The sequence below is a fragment of the Pagrus major genome, chromosome 1 (genome assembly GCF_040436345.1).
Source record: "Pagrus major chromosome 1, Pma_NU_1.0".
NCBI lineage: Eukaryota > Metazoa > Chordata > Actinopteri > Spariformes > Sparidae > Pagrus > Pagrus major.
The window spans coordinates 27,471,335-27,495,021 of record NC_133215.1 but is presented as its reverse complement, the minus strand read 5'-3'; the positions used below and the strand labels follow the sequence as shown (position 1 = coordinate 27,495,021).

Below are 23,687 nucleotides of genomic sequence, written 5' to 3'. Positions count from 1 at the left end.
ACAGGCAAAACAGTTAAAAATACAGGCTCCAACATAAATACTATAAGTGCCTACACTAAGTGAACATTAATTTCAAATACCATTCTAAATACAGGAAAAAAGTTGACCATAAATGTGTTTTGAACATAGGAACTTACAAGAGTGTGCATTTTCCTATGTGTTTTAAGTTCTCTCTATATATTTATATATCATAAATCTCTCCCCAATGCAAATTTTTGTTCAACCTGAAGACTTGTGTATAGTAAAGGCAAAAAAGATGAGAGACATGTTCATTACATTTCATTACATAGTGATCGAGTCCTGGATGTCACCAAGACAGGAAAGAGAAACGACAATAAACAATAAAAAAAATAAAATAAAACAAAATTTAAATAAGGTTCTCCCCTAAAGATATTGAAGTGTTAAAACTCAACAACACAATTTACTTATCTTTTTAAATCAAATTTGTAGAATTTTTATCTTTCTGTACTGAGCGGTATATTTCTATAGTTGGTATGAAGCAGGATATTTCTATGGCGGTTCCTGCATTGATACCCCCGAGAGCCAAACTGATGTTTAGTTCTCAGGAGGAGACATGGCTGGCAACACTTTCTAGTTAACTCTCTTTTTTTTTTTTTTTTTTTGCTTTTTTTCTCTGTTTTTAATGCAAAGCAATGACACCACACTAATCTGTCAGCATAACAGCAAGTTTTCCCTTGAGCGTCCGACTGTAAACTGGGAAAATTGAACAGTGCACGTAGGTAGTTCCAGATCTGAAATCTGGTCCTCATTTTATACTCAACCGACTGTACCTCCGATTAGAGAGACAGATACAGAATCCAAGGCAGAGTGACAAGTGCTATATCATCAACAGTGGCAGGGGATGGAGATAAAACATAAAACTACCACAATGAGGTCTCCAGCATGTTAACTGAAAAGAACAAAAAACGTTGGAACATTTTACTCGTGTTGAAGGGGTAACTTGTTGAAAAAAAAATGTTTTTACTGAATTCCGATTTTTTTGATTTGGACTTAAATTTAAGATCATTTCCAATGTGAGTTCATAAAAAAGGTTTCAGATTACTTAATGGTTTCTAAGATCTAATGCGGTAAAGAGAATAAGCGCTATAAAGACATAAACATTTGAATTGTAGCGACACCTGGTCAACCCACTCCCCACCCACTACCCTGACCCTCACCCTCGGATACCCACCCAAACCCCCACCACCCAAAATCTGTCTGGCTTAGAACAACTAAAAACCCACTCTGTGGTCTTCAAATGGCTGCTGGCTACAACTGCCTGCTTGCTGACACTGAAGAAACATAACTCTGTGCTACTTACAAAAAAAACCTGCAAACTTTTAATTTTCAAAGAAAATAAACACTCTGGAAAATTAAGAGCTTCACGTTGGTTATTAAAACAACTTGTCAGACTACCCTCTCAGTGTGGTACGCATGTACCGGAAAAAACAAAAACTCCTAAACCAAAACTCTACACACCAAACTCCTACTCCTTTTGTTAGCATGTAACATGCCAGTAAACAGAATCATAATCTGGAGAATAACAATATACATGAGTCAGGCAGATAAATGATTTACCAGAGATACACATAGCTTTTTTTTTTTTTTTTTTCGTTTTTGTTTCAGCTGGTTCCTTATGCTCTGCTAAGTCACAAAACGACAGGGGTCGTACAGGTGCTTGATGCAAGGACCTGCTTGTTCCATATGTGCACAAAAATGTCCTGTAATCTTCTCTAGCTGAAACTCCGAGCTTATAGCAAAAAGGAGGATTAACTAATGCAGGTAAAATATCCAAGGCACTCTTTGTTGTCATTTCACACCATATTGTTAATTTCATTGCTGTTTGTCAAAGAAATAATTCATGGCGCTAGTGCCTAGCATTTCATAGGCAGCCCAATTTTTATATATACTCTATATCTCTTATCTCAATCTTGCATGGAAAATCTTTCACAAAGATCTGTTTTAAGTGTGACCCTGCTTGTCTTGATGTTTTGATAATGTGACACTGTCCACAATGTTTGAACACAAAACTGTACATGATATGTAAAACAGTATGTACTGTATGCAGCATGGGTTCTCATAACTAACTTTTTTTTTTTACGTTGAAGAAAATCAAAAGTATCAACAGCAACACGTGTACAACCAAACCCACCAGCCGAGGACAATTTTCTCTCTAAGTAGCCAAAACACACCGAGCATGCTGTCCAGTTACAAAAAATACAAAACGTGTAAATTATTGCACAATAGAAAGGCTCAAAAAGTTTTGATGCAATAGTATTGCCCCAATGATGGATCATGCATTCAGCTTTTTCCAGTTGGGGATGATAACAGGGCTGTACCGTGTACTGGTGTCTAACCCTGTTGTCCTTTCCCCCCATTTATTGGCTACTTAGCCAGGGTCACTTTTTAGCCAGGGGAGCTGAGAGAGAGAGCTGCCAGCATGCTGCTCTCTGCCTACTCAGTCTTAATGTCATTAGCCAGAGGGCGGTCGCTGTGCCACTTCTTCATGTGTTTCTCCAGAGTGCTGTATACACTGAAAGGCATGTGGCAGATTTCACATTTGTACACGTCCTTGCCCATCTGTCCGTGGGTCTTCATGTGGCGGGTGAGCTTTGAGCTCTGGGCGCACGCATAGCTGCACAGCTCACACTTGTAGGGCCGCTCTCCAGTGTGGCTGCGTCGGTGCACTGTCAAGTTGCTGCAGTTCTTGAACACCTTGCCACAAAACTCACAGGTGTCACTGCGGCGGCCGTCCTTGGAGCTCGGCCTGCCATTCCCATGGGGAGTGCTGGCTCCGCTGCCGGTGCCGCTGCGTCCCGAAGTGGCCCGCTCCCCGTCCAACTCGCCGGGCGGAGTGGAGAAGCGCAAGCTGCCGTTTTCTGACGAGTGCTCAGATGAGGAGGCAAAGGGCGATTGTCTGGAGTCCCCACCTGTGAAGTTGATAAAGGGGTCCTTGAGTTGTCGTGAGGCAGCGTAGCCAGCTAGCCACTGGGAGTAGACGTTCTCTGTGTTTGGGATGGTGGGCGTGGGTGGGTCAAGGTCCTTCTCCACCTTGATGCGCTTGGACAGGGGACTGAGGGAGCCAGGGCTGACCCCTCCGCCCAGCAACTTCCTGGACAGGCTGTCAGTGGATAGAGGTCCCAGGCCATTGATGGTAGTGGTTCCATCATCTGCACGGTCTGACTCCATGGCAGAGTCCTCATCACCAGGCTCCCGGGACAAGCTCCGGCGGTTGGGGTGCAGGGCCTCACTGTTCTGGTGGTGGCGGGCCCCTTCTAGCCGCAGGCTGAAACGATAGTCATTCCTTTCCTCTCCTTCTTCGGCTCCAGGCTTACTCTCAATTTCCTCCTCCTCCCCCTCCTCCTCTTCTTCTTCCTCTTCTTCCTCTTCCTCTTCTTCCTCTTCTTCTTCCTCCTCCTCTTCTTCCTCCTCTTCTTCTCCATTTTCAGATAGGCCATTGTTCTCACTCTTGAACTTGGCCACCACTGACTTGAGAGCATCTGTGGCGCTGCCCATCAGATCACTGGTACCCGGTTCAGGAGAGCTTGCAGTCGAGAGGCCGTCATCTGACTTGGCATTGAGCGCCGAAGACTTGCTCTGACAGTGCGTCTTCATGTGTCGTTTCAGTTTGCTGGCCTGGGTGCAGGCATGGTTACAGAGGTGACACTTGAATGGCTTTTCCCCCGTGTGGCTACGTCGATGAACGATAAGGTTGCTCTGGAACTTGAAGGTCTTCCCGCAGAACTCACAAGACTTTGCTTTGAGAGGTGTGCCCGGTTGGACCGCATTTGATACGGCATTGGGGGTAGAGCGTGAGCCAGAAGGTGACTGAGAGGTGGAGAGGGGAGGAGTAGCGGAAAATGGAGGCTTAGAACCTGGCTGGAATGGCTGTAGCAGCCGTTGCATAGGGTTGGGCCTGTTAGGGGAGAGAGGTGGCGAAGCCCCAGTGGCATTCCCCGCCAGCTCACGCAGACGTCTCGAAAAGTCCATGCTCGGAGGGGCTTCTAGCGGCACTGAGTTCAGCCTCATCACCCTGTCAAAGGCGCTGGGATGGTGGGTTGCCAGGGCCAGGTCATCGGGGCTGAGGTGGTGGCGCGGTGGTGGGCTGAACAGCGGTGGCGTTCGGGGGTAGCGGCCCTCACGAGGTGTGGATGCTGAATCCCGGCCAGACCCAGAGCCCGGCATCCTCAGGAGGCTGTAGGGACTGCCATCTGCCAAGTGGACAGCATGGTGGGGAGGCTGGGAGGAGGCACAGTCACCCCCCATCCCAGGAGCTGCAGCCACGCGGGGGGTGAGGGGGCTGCCAGGTTCGCTCTCTAGATAGATGCGGAAGCCGTGGGTGTTCTGGGCATGCTGGAGCAGGAACCAGGCACTGGTGAAGGGCTGCTTACAGGTGGTGCAGGTGTAACTGCTGGGCTCATCTTTATCTGACAAAAAAAGGGACACAGAGAAACAAATTTTAGAATTGGCCTGTTAAAATGATAAAACCGACACAGTTTATGACATTTCCATGATAAAAGTGAGGTTTTAAATTACAAAATGTCCAATATGATCATCAGAAACTGAAGGAATGTAGCAGCATTTAGCAGCAAACCAATTTCATTTTTTGAACGACGCATTCACTGCTTTTTCTTTTTTTTTCACTTTCTAGCCCTCTCAAAATATGCCCCCATTACATCACCAATCATATCAGGCCAAAATGACTGTGATTACAGAGAAGCTTTAAAAAAGATTTTAAAAATCTTGAAGTGGTGCAACAAAATTGGATGAAAATTATTTTAACACAGAGGAAAAATCTTCCTTTTTACTTCTGTGCAACATTAAGCATGACTGAATCTTAACACACTACGCAATGCATTTTAAAATTGTTATTACAAAATCTGAGATCCTGAACCTTATCAGATGTGAAAGATTAAATATGCATTTTATATATTTTTTCAAACCAGCATTCACTTCCAGTGGGGTGAGGGCTTAACAAAAGAATAAATAAAACAATAATGAGCGATAACTCAGGCAGCAAATACACAATTTACACAGTTGAGCAGGCATAGGAATATTTCAAACAATAATTGACTTTCAATAGCACTTGCACACTGACCGGAGATTTGCCTGACAATGCACGCCTAATCTCGTTAAACACACTCATCTCCCCTCCAATGCTATGTTTACAGAATTAGCTAGGCTAAAGTGGGACATGTATCTGATGCTGCATATTAATGCTGCATACAAATAAGAGGTCACATGTTAATAAACTGTACCAGCGTTTATCACAAAAAACACACATTCACAGCAAAGAGAAGCAGAAGGAAATATTGTGTATGTGTGTTTGTGTGTGGGTGGGGAGGCTCCTATGAAAATGCATTTCATGCATTACTTTTCTATTTCTGATATTTCATGCTTTATGGATTTATTTAAATCCTCTCAGGTGAATAGAAAAGGAGAAGAAGGGGAAAGCAGAAGTGAGAGATATGCAAAATAAGAAGCATCCGCCACTTGCAAATGTGCTCCCTCTTTCATCTTTTGGCTTTCTTATCCTTTCTTCTCTTTTTTTCTTTCTTCACTGGAGGGCATTTTTCTGAAGTCATTTGCAGACACTGAACCCAAAACCACGGCTATACTGTGCTGGAGAGCAAGAACAAGGGAGAGCGAGGGAGGAAGATAGGCCATGTGTGTGTGTGATTGCGACTACGAGCGATCCCTAAGATGGTGGATGGACAGTCTTGCATGTTTTAAGCCTGCTGTGGCTGAGAGACAAAGGGGTGAGGAAGAGAGGATGGCTGCTGAGCGAAAAGAGGGATGTTGTGGATGAGCTACAGTCAGAGCAGATTGGCGTTTTGTGGTTCTCCTCTCTGTCTCATGTGTCCACAGCCACCCCTCCGAACAATCTCACTTAAAGAGCAGAACACGGCATAAAATGTGCACCCAATCAGACCTACACACAAACCTTTTTCTCTTGACTGAAAAGAGTTGGAAGGGGGGTATACTGGTAAATTATGGATCATTACAATCTGCAAAAATTACAGTTAATTGCTGCCACCTGCAAGGGGCTTTGACCCACTATGGAATTTTTCCATCATAAAAAAGCCATTTGCCCATACACGTTTTTGCTCCCTCTCTCATAAGCACAAATAAAATGTGCCCATTACATTGGCTTTGGCTATATGTATGTTTCCTGATTATGTGTGTGTTTTTATAGCTTAAATAGAAAGCCCCATATCACTCGTAAAACGGTTGCAATAACCTGGCCTCTCCTGTTCACTTTGCTTTGATTTGCAGCCTATACACACTTCCTCAACACTGCCTTAATGTGTGAGCAGAGAGTGTGTATGCACGAGGAGGAAAATAGATGATTTTTTCTGTATTGTGAAGGACGAGCGAGGGAGATGGGGGGTTGGTTAGAATGTCGTCTTCTCCTCCGAGACACAGCCGTGTCCGTCAGAGGAAAGAAAGAAAGCAGTGATCGTGGACGTGAAGGGAAAAGAAGGAAGTAAGAAGAGAAGTGTGCCGTGAAGGGGGACATTTCCTGACGACAACACACCACATTTCTGAAGGGCACAAGAGCCACGACACAGCACTTCAAAGCCGGTAGTCAATTCCTTTTCTTATGTATCAAAAACAGCATGTCTCGTGCTATGCAATCACGAGCCCATCTGTGGACATTTGACAAACTGTGCTCAAGCCACAAGCAGCGACGATAATTGTTATTCCCATCCAGGCAGTGGACACATTGATGGGCATCAACACGCCAGACCAAAGAATGCCCACATTCACAACAACGGCAGAGACGATATCTAAATAAGCCCACTATTGTCCTTAATAGCTGTCCTCAACGGGATGGAAGGACAGTTATTCAAAAGGAGAAAAGACAGTCTGACAAGGCGTTTGACGGCCTTGAAGATTTTTTTTTCTTTCTTGCTGGTAAGAAGAGCAGATGACTGTGCGAGGGAGGACAGATGATCTTATAAACGAGTATGTCCTCTAATGGAATAAAGGAGAGCTCCCTCTCGCTCTCTCCGTCTGTTTCTCTCCCTTCCATTAACTCCAAGTCTGTGGAGAGTTAGGGCTGGAGAGCAGGAGAGCTGGGGCTCACGCTGGATCTCCAGGTCCCTTTGAAATAGGATCAGCAGAGTGGAGAAACCACACTGACAACCCCTTAGCTGCCATTTCATGGCAGGGGCTGAAAGAGGGGACTTTGGGGGAGAGAAGACAGAGAGCATAAGAGAGAGGGCAGGGGGGATCAGGGGCAGAAAAGTGGAAGAAGAGAAATATAAGGAACTAAAAGGGGAGAGAGAACAGTCGAAAGGAAGAGAAAGGGGGTTTAACAACTCCTTCAAAGCCATTTCAGCACATTGCAACACAAAGCAAGGGAAGGCTATTATAGAGTCTAACGGACATGCTATCATGCAGAGAATATGAGCCACGGCTCACGCAAGAAAGCACAAGGCCAAATGACGCAAGGCCGAGGCGGAAACGACGGCGCCCTAAAAAGCAGATATGGCTGCACGTAGCTGCTTCACACCGCCATCCCAGACAACAGTGTTGACCAGACAAAGCAGTCCAGGAGGAGGCTGAGGCATCATGTACACTTTACTTATGCAGATCCAGCTCCATTGTCAGTGACCCAACCCCCAAAGCCAGCCTCACACGCACCCAGTCCTTCTCAATTGCCACACCACCCCCTTCCCCCTTCATCCCAGCAGACCAAACACAGCCACAAACACAAACAAACAAAACAACAGACGCCAAGACAACCGTGACCTTGACCTCGTATTGGCAGGTTAATGATGCGTTAAAAAAAAGAAAAAACTGCCATCAACTGTCCGTTTGTCCCTTCATCTCTCAATCACACCCACCATCTTTCTTATGCGCCTACTCCCTCAAACTTTCTATCCAAGAGTTGGCAGACTTGGCCTGACCTCCGTTTTTTTTTGTTTTGTCCTTGACCGAGCCTGATGGCGGGCTCAGGCTGTCCTGGTGTGACCACGCAGCTCTCACTGATATTGGTCATTTAGCTAATGGAGGAAGGAGCTAACAGGATTAGCTCGCATGTCTTCCAAAAGGAGGAAGAGGAAGGTACAGAGACACGGTGGTGGAGGGGGCACAGAGTGTCAACGCCATTTCCCAAAGTTATCAGTCGCCTGCGCTCGGGAGCACTCACACACACCTGAAAAGTGATTATGCTAATAGCAGGTCTTTGCCAATATTCATAAGTGTTTATAGGTGTTGGAGTGAGTGCCTCGGGAAGACGGAGGGTTGTCAATACAGTGCCTCTTAAGAGTGCCTCAGCCGTAACTGGCGTTAATGTGATTACGACTCTGTTTATGTCATTAGGGTATTCACAGTCAGGGATTGGACAGGGGCGAAGGGTGAAGCAGGAGAGGACAGGTTGAGGGAGAAGATGGGGATGCTCCGAGGAAACCCATTAGAGCCCTTCTTCTGAATTCACTCTCTTGCCTTGACTTTCACCTGAGTTGAAGGTCTAAAAAGTTGAACCGAAATAATTTAACAAGGGCTCTTGAGTATGAGAGCGGATTTACTCCACAGCTAATTTCATAGCTGGGTGTCTCATGCATGTTATCGGCCAAAGATGTTTTATCACCTCTGCATCCGTGTTGTTCATGAGAATACCTGATAGAGCAGCTGGCTGGCCTTGACCTCCCTCCTCACCTCTCTATCTCTCCCCCTCTCTGTTTGTCCGCCACAGCCACACACACCAGGGCTCATACACTCACTTCTTTGTCCCGGGCCAGACTCGTCGTGGTGCGCTGAGCCACTGGCCACACACAAAAGGCTTGTTTGACCAACACTTGTTCCTGAGACAAAGCCGGATGCAGGAAATACGGTTTACTAAACAGAAAGCCAGCCAGGGAATAGAACAGGCCTAAATCCCAGCCTTTTTACAAGTCTGATGTGGAACGGGGCCTGCAACACTGGCTGGTGTTGGACTCACACATTACACAATCGGGAGAAGCTGACCACTAACCACTAACACACATCGCACACACAGAGAGAAGTGGAAAAGGAAAAAAAGAAGAGAATGGAGCACTAAGAGAGCAAAAGACGGGGAGGTAGAGTGGGGCAAGAAAAGCCGAGCTGGCATGAAGGAGGAAAGGGGGGGAGGCAGATCGCCAGATAAAGATGCATGGTGGTCTTTGAGGGCCTGTGCCCAGTATTAAGTAATCTGCTGGCTGTGGCTTTGTCTCCAATCAGACTTTCACACTTCTTACCTTTCCTTTCCCCTTCTCCTTCCCCTGAAAGTTGATAAGAGCAACAGTGGAACTGAGGCGTCACTCGGAGCCACTGAGAAACCATTATGGACAGATGGCACCCACACAGGGGCCAATGAATGCACGCACCATACACAATAGACAAATGGGTGTGCATGTGTGTGTGTGTGTGTGCTTTTGCAAGCGTGCTCATTGTTAGCAAGTATGACCACATGACTGTGTCCATGTATGGATGCATTTGTGTGTGTGTGGACATTAGTATGTTATACACTTGCTACAATCATTTCAAAATTAGCATCGCCCTCCGCTGTCTGTTTCCCGGCGTAACCTTACTCCCTTTGATCTTTTCTCGGTTGAACTGTGTTTGAACTGACCATCCACCCACCCATCCATCCGTCCGTCCGTCTCTCTATCCCTCCATCTATCCATCCATTCATCCATCCCGACTAAGCCCAGCTGGACAGCTTCGTGCTTGGGTGCGGCTCGGTCCGGCAGACCTTATAATAGGCTGGGCCAGCCGTGTCTCTGATGCAGATCATTATTTGCTCTCTGCTTACCAGCGTCAGTGGGAGGCCGCACGCTGTTGTTTCTCATCCGAGCTCTAATGGTACAGTGAAAAGACCTCTGGGCTTCTAAGCTTAACCAGTCTAATTAAATGGACCATCGCTTATGTAAGCATCCGCAGAGATTATTTATTGAGTTGGGATCCACTTCACAGGATCAAACCGCCGTCAACAAAAGCCAACGCTCTGTGGAGTAGGCATTAAATAAAGGAGTGGAATCAAAGAAACTGCAAACTGCCAAGTGTCAGTTTAAGCACACATATCCAGGTACATAAGAAGACTTAATCAAGCAGGAGTATTTTTGGACTCGGGCAATATCCCAGATGGGCGAGTAGTCTCTGAACACTTCAGAGGGGAAATGTGAAAAGTGTTCTGTCAAAGAAAAGATATGTCTCAATAAACTGCAGCTTAAGGGGACCAGAATAGAGAAAATCGGCTAATGAAGAATATAATGGAATAAAATGGAACCCAATGGAACCCAATAGGATACAATAGAACAGTGTTTGCCTTCTTCACTATCTAAAATTCAGGCTGCAACATTCAGATGAGAGCATCTGCTGTCTTTCCTTACAAGCATCATCCCTGTTTGAAGTGAAAGCCTCCGTAAGACATGAGGCCAGCAGCCTCAGCTCCACTATCTCTGCATAGCTCAGCTTATGACAGGCTGGCGTCCCTGCAGAAAGGATGGAGGGGGACCAGGGAGGTCGACTAGCTGCACATTTCTGCATAAATCTTCAGATAGATAGCATCAGGAGAGGAGAAACAGGGGAGGGAGGCAGGCAAGCAGCGGAGGATGATAAGGCCCCCGGGGCAGGGCATTCGACACTGTCAAAACTGTTTCGTCTCTGGCTATTGGACGAGTGGAGCGCGTTATGAGCCTGCATACCATTTGCCAGGACGCGATTCGGCTTCACCGGAGCATACAGGGCCCTGTATCTGACCTCCTCGCTATCCCCCTCTTCAGTTTTCGCAGACATGCAGGGAGCTGGACAGGAGAGCACAAACACCGCATGGATGAAGACTATGAAGATTTGAAGTGAGCACCTTACAGTCACATTAACATGAAGCCTGCAGAAAAGCTCTGATAATCAAAAGCTTGACTGGTGAATATTTTTGAGCAACATGAGGCATTAACAGAACTCATAAAAAGCCAACATGACAGTTGTTGTTTTAATGGCACAAAAAAAACAGTAATGGGTCTGACACTTAATAGGACAATTATGACCACCGAACTGAATCAGCATTTTTGTTAAATGTGTACAAATATTGAAAGTGAAGAAAAATAATGTGAAAATACTGCAGACAAACTGATACAGTATGTCAGGGCTGACACTTCTAAATCAACTGTATCAAAGGCAGACACACAAAGGGCCGGTATACATCATCCGTTTTTATCCTGCAGTGAATCCAAATGTGGTAAAAAGAAAACAAAAAGAATCAGTTATTATGTTATTAATTAATTCCTGAGTAAATAATTCTACTTTTTCATCAGCCAGGTCGCAGCACTCTTGGATCACATATGAACTACCTATCTTGCTGTGAGAGTGTGATACAGATTTTCACATCCTCTAATACACAAAGAACATGGTGCTTTCCTTCCTGAAAATTTGTCTGCCACCACCTGCATGACGCACTGTTACATTCAGCCCATATTATCTTGGTGTGTCTGCTATTTTGTCCACCTGCTGTGTGTTCAACCCCTTAGGGCACGAGTGGACTTGACACACAAATAAGCATATAGCCACACAAAATGCATCGTAATGCAAATTGTGACACGCACAAATAAAAGGGGGGAAAAAAAACAAAGGGTAACACTTAAAGGGGCACTATGTGGTTTTGGAGAAGAAATTCAAACAAAAAATATTTATTTTTTCCAAAAACTGAATAAACAAGCTGTTCTCAGAGGAAATTAAGGTCCCCAGAACACTGTTTGAAGCTAGAAATGTGGCAGGGTCCGCCAAATATAAATAAAGTTGTACTGTGTTGTGCTATTAGGTCAGTTTGTTTGTTTCCCCAAAACTACATAGTGCACTTTTAATAATAACCCTCATTCATAAATGGTTAATTAAACATTAGTTAATAGTAGAAGAGGAAGAGTGGGCAGTGAGGGTTAAAGACTTAGCATGATCTACAGGCACAGACCTGCAGTCAAGGTTTCTCTGAGCTGATAGAAGTCCGGACACACACACACACACACACACACATACACACACACGCACAGCCACAGTGAGTGTGGCTGGACTGAGTAAACACTTGAGCCTGTCTGGAGGATAGAGTCATTCCCTCTGCCTCTGGCTCTCCGTCCCTCATACAGCCTGCATGCTCCTTTGTTACTCCTCCTTCCATCACGCTATTTCCTTAACGCGTTCTGATGACAGCACTGAGAGAGGTTAAAGTGAGTCTTTCTTTACACACACACACATAAAGACAGTTTCTCCCTCACCCTTCTTTTACCACTGAAATCCTCTACCCTTGGCCTATAACACAAATAGTTTTTCTGAGTCTTTTCTTCAGCTCAGAGGGACACTACCTTTGGCTGTGAACACCTGTGCCGCGATACACCTCTCATCTTCTCCACCCACTCATTCAGAGCCGGGCAGATCTCAAAAACCATCCATCAGGCCAGTGCGTACAAGTCTTTTTTTCCCCCCTCCTACCTTTGCCTGAGGTGCTCCGCCACTGTAAATAATATTTCCAGAGACACTGAGACACATAGAGCAGGCGAAGGAAAAATAGAAGGGGCAAAGCAGGGAAAGATACTCATCATCATCTTAATCTCACGGCACTGAAGGTGGGTTTGGGCTTCCAGATGCACTTTGATAGCCAGTATAATACCACATTTTCACGCTCAAGAAGAAATATGAAACTGTTACAAAACTCAGAGTTACGGCTAACGTTGACCTCAGTTGTTTGTTCCTGAACACGCTCGCAGTGGCCCCAGAAGCTCTCAAGCATGGGCCATCATGTAGATACTGGTGAACAAGGGCTGATTTAAACATGCAGTTATTTTTCACCCTGTCCTACCACCTCAGGGTGAGAGGACCAGGGCATGTGAGCTCGGGCCAACCATAGCAGCTCGTTATGCATACGAGCCTAAAGGCATTGTGGAGGGACATGGCACTTTAAAACAAGAGGGCCAGTGTGTTGGAGTGTCCCGTGGCCCGGAGCTGTGGAGGATGAGGGTTTAACACGCGTCCCATCTGCTGTGTGTGACTGTGCACACGGTGGTCGAGTGGTTAAGGAGGCATCAATAGCTGGACTCTTTAGATCAAGGGGTATCTCGGGGTCAGATGTAGCTCGCAAATCCATTTTTCTTAGAAAAAGTGTGGAGAGAGATGTGCTCATACATGTGGACTTTGGATGATTCTATCACAAGTTCAGTGTACTTTTTTTTTCTTTTTAAATCCTCATTTTACCCTGTTAAATTCACTGCAATGTCACAGCCAGTAAAGTCTGAGACATGATGTTCCCCAATCCTGTAATAAGGACACGGCCACTAACAGTGAGACCTCAATGTCCCAACCCACCAACATCCATTCATCCGACCCTCCATTTCCTGTTCCATTATTAATTCATTGAGGGGGGAAAACAGTGCTGGGCCACTTCTCAAGCCTAGATGCTTTCCAAAACCTGATTAAAATTGCAAAATGGCCTCCTGTTCAGCCCTAATTCAGCCCCTTCAAGACATTCTGACAGAAGCGGGAGGAGACGTGGTCAGATATCCAAAGTGACCTACAAATGTTTCCTTTAGCGCTCCTCCACACTGGAACTTGACACTAACACCAGACCAACCAGGGCCACACCTTTATGACGTGATGGTGAAGTGGTTGCCAAATCAAATGAGTCAAGGTTTCGTCGTACATTACAGGGCACACTATTGTTTTCCGATGACACAAGGGTGTACTGTACATGCCAGGGAAAAGCCCGCAGGGTTAGAATGGGGTGAAAGCAGCCAGTTAATACCTACATGTAACGTTTACCATCAATAACAGTCGGTAAGATGGATGGGCCATATGCTTGGCAAAGGCAGGCCACGCTCCACACTATTCTTCATCTCCGTGGCTTGCCGTACCAGATTCCTGCCTACTAATTGAAGACATGTGGTCTGATCAGCCGCTAGAGCAATGCAAGAGAAGCGAGTAAAATGGTGGACAATAGGACCTGATGAGGGCCAGAAAGGCAGCACAATGTGCTGCATTCTTCTGTCTTCCAAAGGAATCTGCATTTATATCAGTGATGTGTTTAACTTTAAAGGTGCATTATGTAGTTTTGGGGAAGAAATTTTAGTCAGATCAAGAGAAAGATCTTCACTGACTGAGTTTTCATGCTTAAACAAGCTAAATAATCAAATGCTCTTTGTTTTTGTGACCGAATAAACTGAATAAACAAACTGACCTTAAAGGGCAACACAATTGTTGATAGTTGGCGGACCCTGCCACCTTTCTACCTTCCAACAGTGTTCTGGGGACCTTGTTTTCCTCTGAGAACAGCTTGTTTATTCAGTTGTCAAAAAAATACATATGTCTGAGTTGATATTATTACCTCATTAATATTTTAAATATTTAAATTTTGAGTTTGAATTTCTTCACCAAAGCTACATGGTGCCCCTTGTCTGAAGCCATGTTTAACGCAGCTACCTGTGTCTTCTCTGTGCACACCCACACCGTCACTGGCCTGTTAAAAATACAGCATGTGGACCCTTCCACTTACTCTCCCCAGAGGTGTGTCAGGAACATGCATAGGTCCAAGCAGTAGCGAGCGTGATATTAATTAAGGAAGCCAACCTGTAGGTTCCTTTGTGCCCAGCTGTAGAGCATAAATCAGGCTTTTAACGAGGCTAGGGCCCTAAGATCTCAAACCGTGCTGGAATGCTACCTGCACAGCCATGCCAAAAACCTGTCTGGGTCTAGGGCTCCTATAGATCACCGTGTTTATAAGGGGGGCTATAGCGACCTACCCTGGGGAGGGAAGGAGGGAGGGCGGAGCAGAGGAGCAGAAAAAGGAGGGTGGCAAAAGGGGGGCAAGAGCTATTTCTATTGGGTCATCAGGTTTAAGTAAACATGTGTGGTGCTGGTGTGTGCAAGTGTGCATGTGTGCTGCACCACAACAAACTCTTCAAAAGAAGTAACCGAGGAAAGGTGATAAGGCAGGTGGAGCTAATGAGAGAATGACAGGTACAAACTTCTCCAGTAGATCAGCAAAAGTCAAAGAATCACCAGCAGAAAAACAACAATAAATTCCTCCCTCTTGACACAGTTAATACATGTCTAAAACAAGCTCCAAGACCTCGGAAAGGGTTGATGAACAGGATACGTGAAGAAAGCCTGTGCGCCTTTGGTGACAGAAGGATTTATTCACAGACAGCTGCAGGACAGGACACACATGTGAAGACTGACTGACTCGATGCATGGCAGACTCAGTCCACCTTCAAGCCATCGTTTCAGCACAGAAAGGGTCCATGAACTCAGACATTCCACAACAGGCAGCGGCAAGACGTACTTACAGCCGATGCAGCCATGATGCAAAGACACATTTACGCTCACTACAGCATATTATGGAGTCAGAACTCTATGCGTTAAATAGTACAGCAGTTCTTTCCAATGCGATGCCTACACTCCTGGAAAGCTTACCAGCTAACCAACCGCATATAAATAAGTCAGTGTGGAAGTGCGGAAATTTGGATTAATGGCTGATCAGGGGATGGGTAGAGCTTCTTTCTCAGGCTGCACTCGGCAGCACCACCTGAGATTTATGGGCCAGATGTTTGTGCCATTGCTTCTCTAACAGACTATAAAACTTCATTTACACAGGGCAGCGGAGGAGCCTCGACGTGAAGCGTCACCAACACGCAAAGATTTTTGCTGCGCCGCTGCAAATGTCAACTGCGAATAATTAAAAAATGTAATTAACAAACGGCTTTCGTTGCTGGGAATTCTCGTGCACTCACTCTCTCTGGGCAGGAATGTAACTCCACTCCCTGCCAACATGAACTCAGGTTCTCAAGATCCGCCCTGACGTTTTGATCGGGCTGTCAACCTCTGACTGAAGTAGAGGTCGCGGGGGCATCGACCCCAGCGGACTGCTTGTGTTGCATTCCGACAGATGAACTTTTGTTTGCGCAAGGTCATACTGTAAAGATCCTATATGCTCATTCCATACATGTCCAGCTGATATGGAGCAGGCCTGCAGACAATCCAGGGAGGAGAGCACTTTAGAGGCAACCCGACAGCTATCTCGTGTACCTTTGACACGGCCTTATAGATATATAAAGACATAAAAAGATATGTTTGCTCTTAAAACACATGGCCTTTATTGCTCTCGTCCGGTTTCATCACCTCTGCAGTACACAGAGGGGTAGCTGATGAAAAGAGGAATTAAGGGCAGTGAAAGAACAAGGATATTATCTGGAGAGGAAGGGGTGTAGTTGAAGGGTGTCAAGAATGGCGTAAAAAGCTGTGGAGAGCAGAAGAAGGGGAAAAACAAAAGAGTGGTGGACAGCTTTACACTGCAGCACCCCATTCTAGATTACATTAGCGGCAGCTGCTTCCTTTGTGTGGTTTTATGGCCTGGCCCCAAGAAAAAGCTGCTAAAATTTCATTTAATCTGCTGCAGAAACTCAAGTGTCTGACAGCCACTCAAACAAGGGAGCCTAAAAGCACCATGCTCTCAGATAACGGAGGCAAAATAACGCTAATAATATCTCTCTCCGTGGCCGTACAGGCAGACATTTTGTGTAACCAAAGAGGGCTCGCCTGTGCCGCCGGTGCATGGGAAACTGGCCCGCTCTGCAAGTCCAGGGGCAGGCCCTTAATGGCGGGTGAGGGAGCCAGACAACGTCCCCCTTCTTCCCTCTTTCTCTCCCTCTTTATCTCCACCTCCTGTTCATCCTTCCAAGTCATTAGCTTATGTTAATCACTAAAACTAGCGAGAGTGACCCCCAATTTCATTTAGTATGCCACTATACTTGACAACAGATGAAGACGCAGCTGCTATAACTGATTTATTATGGTAAACTAATTGTATGACGGAGCCTATATTTTGTGCTAATTTGTATGAGTTGACCACACTCTCAGGCGTTGACGCATACAGTGAGCGATGAAGTAAAATCCTCATTACAGCTGCAACAATTAATCAATTAGTTGTCAACTATTAAATCAACTATTCAACAATCAATTAATTGGTTTAAGTAATTTTCCTTAATCCAGCCTCTTAAATGTCAGTATTTGTTTTCCTCTTATTTTCTTTTCTTCTTTTTCTCTATGAACTGAATATCTTTCTGACATTTTATCGACTGGACAAATAACCTATATATTGAGAAACCAATTGACAGATTAAAGGAGCAGTATGTAGTTTTGGGGAAAAAATTATAATCAGAAGAGAAAGATCTTCATTGACTGATTTTTTGTTATGCCTAAACAAACTAAATAAACAATCTCTCTGTGTTTTCATGACTTAATAAACAAACTGACCTTAAAGGACAACACAGTTTTATACTGTTTGACTGTTTATATGTGGCGACCCTGCCACCATTCTAGCTTCAAACAGTGTTCTGGGACCTTGTTTTCCTCTGAGAACAGCTTGTTTATTCAGTTATGGAAGAGATAAATATTTCCGAGTTTGTATTATTACCTCAATAAAATCTTGTTAAAAACCAAAACTACATAGTGCCCCTTTAATACAAAATCAAAATCCATGTGCGCAAACTCAGCACACTTTTCATGTGGACAATAACCTTGTCTTTCTGCATCATGTTCAAATGTGCTCTGTAAGATCAATGTTTTTACCCTACAAACTGTAGTCCAAGGCCCATAAAATTACTTTTGCCAAGAATCTATCGTCCAAAGTCTAATAGGATTCAAGCCACATACAAAGTGAGCCAAAAAACGTGAAAATGCCAGCATTATCCTTTAAAAACAAATGCTACATCTCAACTGCCTCCTCAATATCCTGTTCCTAAAGACCCAGATACCCAAAGTAAACACAAAAAAAGCCCCACAACATTTCACTGGCCATGCTTGCCTGACACGGGGATGGAGCTTTGACAGCAGCGGTAACTGACAGAAAGCAGCAGCGCAGGCAGCGGTTAGGGGCAGCTTCCTTCCTGGGCTATGGGTTCACAAAGCGGCATGTCCACATACGTCCAAATACATTTTATTCAGATAAACTGAGGGGAAGAAGAAGGAGAAGTGGGGGGGTGGGGGGGGTGGAAGTGACTATTTTGCCTTGTGATGCCACTTCTGTAGCTTGAGGCAAGAAGAAGAAGATGAGGAGGAGGAGGAGGAGGAGGAGGAGGAGGAGACAGGGGCCCCTTTCTTTTGACCCCTGAGATAACAAGATGGCAGGAGTGAGGAGAAGCAGAGGGGTGGAGGGAGGAAGAAGGAACTGAGAGGAGCCAGGAAAAGCACCAAGCAGAGATAGAGTGACGGGGAGGCGTGTGTCCGAAACGGATCTCTGCTCCCTGAGTGTGAATGGGGCAGATCACAGCTCTTCATCCCACAGGAGCGGCTCTCACTTGCATACTGCTCATCCTCTCAGGTTTGGCTTAGGCTTAAGAGACTGACACCAGTGTGTGAGGATAATGACAATGAAGTATGGAGCAATCTCCTCTACCCTAGTCATAGATTGGCAGGTTTTTCCCTTTGCTGTCTACTTAAAACAATTCTTAAAATTGTTGCAAACCCTGATGCATTTTTGGCTACTTGTTGAGCAATCTGAGTTCTAAAAAGCTAAAACTTTTTGAGTGGTGGTATTTTAGTACTATAGCTCTTACTAGAAGCACTGGTGTGTGGCTGAGAGCGACTGAATGAAGTCACCAAACTTTAAAGGGGCAATATGTAGTTTTGGAGAAGAAATTCAAACTCAAAAATGTAATATTCAAAATATTAATGAGGTAATAATACAAACTCAGAAATATTTATGTTTTCCATAACTGAATTAACAAACTGTTCTCAGAGGAAAATAAGGTCCCCAGAACATTGTTTGAAGCTGGCAGGGTCCGCCAAATATAAACAAAGTAAAACCGTATTGCACAGTCAGTTTGACTCTAGAGTATATTCATTTAGCTTGTTTAGGCATAAAAAATCACTAAATGAAGATCTTTCTCTTCTGATTAAAATTTCTTCCCCAAAACTACAAAGTGCACCTTTAAAGAATCACCTTCTTTAAGCTAACCAGCTGTTGGCGGTAGCATCATATATAAAGTATATGTTGAGACATTTAAGTGGTATCGATCTTGTTATCTAAACCGGGGCAAGAAAGCGTTTAAGTGTATTTCCCGAAACGTCTAACTATTTCTGAAATCCCCTGCTTGGTTTATGCTGAAGCGGCTCAGTTCAATCAGAAACTGAGCTGATTTTAACTTCAATTGCTCAGCCGAGGCTATAAAAAAGAGCACTTTGCAACCATTGAGAACAATTTGAAAAAAACATGCCTGCTTAGACAAAAATATGCTAATGGACATTCACCCTTAACTTTTCCATGTAAAACAGTGTTTACAAAAGGCAACTGGAAGAAGTAAGAGAAAGAAAAATTCAAAGGAAAAGCAACACAGAAGCACAAATGAGTGCTAATGAAGACATAGCGAGCTGTAGAGGGGAAGGAGGCGGAAGAGATGGGCGAGGGCAAATTAACCTTTTTAATTGGAGAGTGGTAGTCCTCTTTGGACCCTGCAGTTGGATCCAGAGTGCTGACAGATGATGAGAGGAAAATGGCAGGCCTATTACAGGCAATCTGGCCCTGCGACTTGGCAGACCACAGCAGTACCAGAGCCTGGGGAGAACAGGGCATGTCCAGCATGGAAAGCATTCCCTGCCAGACTGCTTGCTGGCAGAGAAGGGCTTGCCTCAATAAAGGTATAAATAGGGAATGGTTATCTTGGCACTTTGAACTATGGGGTAAAGGGTTGTCATAAGGGAGTCTGGTTTCTTGTCTGATAACAAAATACTACCTGGTCGAGAAAAAGGAGAGGGGCTTTGCTTTAATGAAAGAGAGAGAGAGAACCAGTCTGACAGGTATGAATGAGGAGAAGGGCTGCGAAGGGAGGAGAGGGTGAAGAAATGCACGCTGAAAAATTCACACATCATTTGGGTTCACATGACTTTGTGCTCATGCACGCACACACACTTTCAAACCCAACACATCTGCCCGCCGTTCACCAAGGAGGAGCCAGATGCAAGAGAAAGACATCAGAGAGGATAACTTCCTGTCTGTGTGTTTGTGTGTGTGTGTCTGGATGCGAGAGCCATGTTTATGTCTGGGGATACAAGGAAAACAAGCATCAAGGTCAGAGAGGCTGGAGTCTGTCCAAGCGATAGATAGCCCCCTTCTTAACAGGAGCAGGCCTGTTTTAACATACGGCCCCCCAGGGGGGATGCCAGGATTTAGACAGAGCCCTTAGGCGGGATTTCATATTAAGTCTCGGAGTTCTTAAGTCTTTTCACCTGACATCTGAGAGAGACATGTAAGTGAACAGCACACTAAATGTCTTTATTAAAGGGTAACTCCACCCATTTTACACAGTATAGTGTGCTTACAGGTCTTTTACAATACTATTGCATATGTCAAAAAGTAGTAAAAAGCCTTCTGTGATTCCAGAAGAAGCTGCATGTAATCTGATGAATTGCTTCCAGTGATGTCACTCAGTGGCTAAGTTGCATCGTGGGTGATGTAGGCAGCAGGTTTTAAAAAGGAAAAGAAAGCTGGCAATAAAAAAGGCTGCTGTATCAGTTTTAATCACTGTTTTTTAACTGTCCATAATGAGTCATACCCGGTGCCTACATTACCCACAATGCAACTTAGCTAGTGAATGACACCACTGGAGGCAATATATCAGATTACACAGAGCTTCCTCTGGAGCAACAAAAGTCTTTATACTACGTTTTCCACATATGCAGTGGTACTCCCTGAGACCTGTAAACACACTTTGATGTGTAAAATTGGTGGAGTTTCCCTTTAAAGACAAAAACATGCTGCGTGTTACACATTTAACCATCTCATAAGAGGTTATCAGTGCCTCAAATTCTGAAAAAAAAAATTAAATGCAACTTCCTGAAGATCAATCACAGACGTTTAACTTTGCGTTCTTTAAAATAAACGACAGCCACCTCATTCATTGTCCAGCAGACAGTTGTTGTAAACATAATCCTGACGCCTGCTCTTTAATGCTGACCCCATTAGCCAGACGTCCATGGGCATCTCTAGGTCATCACCACGAAGACAAAGAATCACCAGTCCTCACCTCTGTTCTTCCTCTACCTCCCTTCCCCCTTGTCTGTCTGTCAATCCAAACATTCCCTCTTTCTATCTTTCCTTCTCTGTCCGTCTGTCTTGCATTATGTATTCTAATGCATTTCCAGAGTTGCTTTTAGTCACATCACGCAAGGGATGCTGCATGGAGCTGTTTGAGTCCTGACAGTCTCATATATATATATATATATATATATATATATATACCCATGTGCATGCATACACACACCCACACAGTCTATCTGTGTCCCTCCATCAGCAGCCTCTGTCTGCATCTCACGCACACAAAGTCTCACTTGCAAATTTCTCCCTCACTCTCTCCTTCTTTGTATCTGTCCCTGTCCATAAACACACACACACACACACACACACACACACACACACCAGACACATGGCCGAAGAGAGCAGACTACCATCTGGGAGTAGTGGCCGGCTTTGTCTGGGGGGGTGAAAGCGCCAACACGACCCCCCTTCAACACACACACACACACGCACACACAACCCTTGCAACGGCCCCCATCGCCCTCCCCATCCAACTGCCCTAAGTGTGAGAGCTCTTCTCATACAATCTGCACATATACATATGCAAATTTGCAGGGGGGCATTATAAAAACAGCCATCATCACACGCACACACACTCACACACACACGCACAGAAGCAAGATATTTTTGTTGGCTTCGGCACCAAAGTAGCCAACGCAAGAGTTTTGGAAAAGAAAACGCGTTTTCTGAGAAATGGAGCAAGAGCTGGAGGGCTGGGAGAAAAGAGCACATGAAAAGAAGAAGATGAAAAGAAGAACCTTCTTTATAAATAACAAATTAATGTGAGCATGTGTGAAATACATGCAAATGGGATTGCCTGCATTTACATGGAGACACGCACAAACACATGCACACACAGACACGCAAACATACATTATCCATGTTTGCCCTGCAGGATGCATGTGATGAAAAACTCACTCCATCAATTGACAGAGGATGGATCACAACTCTGCTTAGATTCAACATCACATGCAGGGAGGAGGAGGAGGAGGCCCACACAAACAATAAGCATGATGCACCAGACTTCATTTGATTTTTGTAGGTTTAGACATCTCGTTAATCTTAAGTGGGTACGGCTGGGTGTTGTTTGTAAGGGTTTCAGTGTAAGCTCCAAACATGGCTTTTCTCAGTTTGAGAATATAAACATTTGACAAAATTTGCAAAATTGCTCAAAGCATCATCAATATCATCTCGCAGCTAGGGCTGCAACTACTGACGATTTTCATCGCTTAATCTGCTGATTATATTCATGATTGATCGATTTAAGTCTATAAAAAGTCTGAAAATGTGAAGAATGCTCCAAAGTGACGTCTTCAAACTGCTTTTTTTTTGTTCAACCAAACAATCAAAAACCCACAGACTCTTCACTTACTATCATAGAAGACAAAGAAAAGCTGCAAATCCACACATGCAAGACACTGGAAGCTCTCAGCTTCAACTTTTCCTAAAGTTTCCTGATTTACATGACAACGTATCTTGATAAAAAAAATAAGTAATAACCCTTGAAATCTAACTAACCATTCAATGCCAACTTTTGATATTTGACACCTTTTGATGCCTAACCATAGTTCCCGTGTAAAAACGGGGACATTTTCAAACATTCATCACAAGTTTTTCTTCCTCAAAGAATGAGAGGAAATTAATAATCTGAAGATATTTGATACCAGATGAATCAACATCTCTATGGTTGCACATGAACTTGAACTCTTTTGTCTCATGTCCATTTGTCACAATCCAGGACCACTGGGCTCTGAGCGAGGACAGAAAAAGACGGAGTGAGGTAGAGACAGACAGAAATAGAGGGAGAAAAACACCTGCAAGGCTGGCTGGGAAGCTGACACCTAATCCTCTCCTTTTCTCACATAAACCTCATCACCCAACCTTTCACACAAGTTTCACACTTTTCAACATCACCTCAGCACTTCACGCACACTTCTTTCATTAAGCCGTGATCACATTTTTTCCACTTCGACTTGATACTGTAACCATGTGCATGTCCAAAACTGTAAACATTAAAATCAACCACAGAAGCACTTTAATCAGGATGATAGACAGATGACAGCTACAGCCCGAACGAGGGCTCAAATTAAGAGTTTCTACAATCCTACCGAGATAAAATCTCGGTTCCTCGAATTCCTCAGATGTTCATGATGTGACGGAGCTTTCTGATCTGCCATCTCGAAGCAGGACTCGTGTGTGTGTGAGCTGAAAGCATTTGAAGTGGAGTGGTGAACAGCCTGCTCTCAAAACTCAAGGGACACATCCGAGTCGTAATTAGGAGAGGAGCTGCGTCCATATTTTAGTGCGTACACAGACACAAACACATTCACAGACACGATTTCCATTACCGCCGCGTGTGTACATATATGATACATGGATCCGCGGGCATATTCATGCATGTAAAGACGACACAAATAGGAGGTTGCCCGCCCACGCAGCACAAGAGTCCATTATGTACATCTTCCATATCGAGTTCTCTCCCCTCCAGTTTTCACCACTCTCATGTTTGCTGTAATGTTTTCAGTACACAATAGCAGCGCTGGTGTTAAGCTCATGTTGCCCCATCAAGAGGAGCGCACCAACAACAACCAAACACTTTTCCCTCCTCTTC

At 44.7% G+C, this 23,687-nt stretch overlaps 1 protein-coding gene across 1 annotated transcript in view; it reads right to left on the bottom strand.

The window, feature by feature from the left end:
• Window positions 1–2,454: 2,454 nt before the first annotated feature.
• Window positions 2,455–23,687, bottom strand: part of LOC140999946 (B-cell lymphoma/leukemia 11A-like) — a 34,437-nt gene continuing 13,204 nt past the window's right edge. The window contains exon 3 of the mRNA XM_073470543.1: window positions 2,455–4,427. Within this exon, the coding sequence (XP_073326644.1) occupies window positions 2,455–4,427 (1,973 nt within the window). The remainder of the gene's footprint in view (window positions 4,428–23,687) is intronic.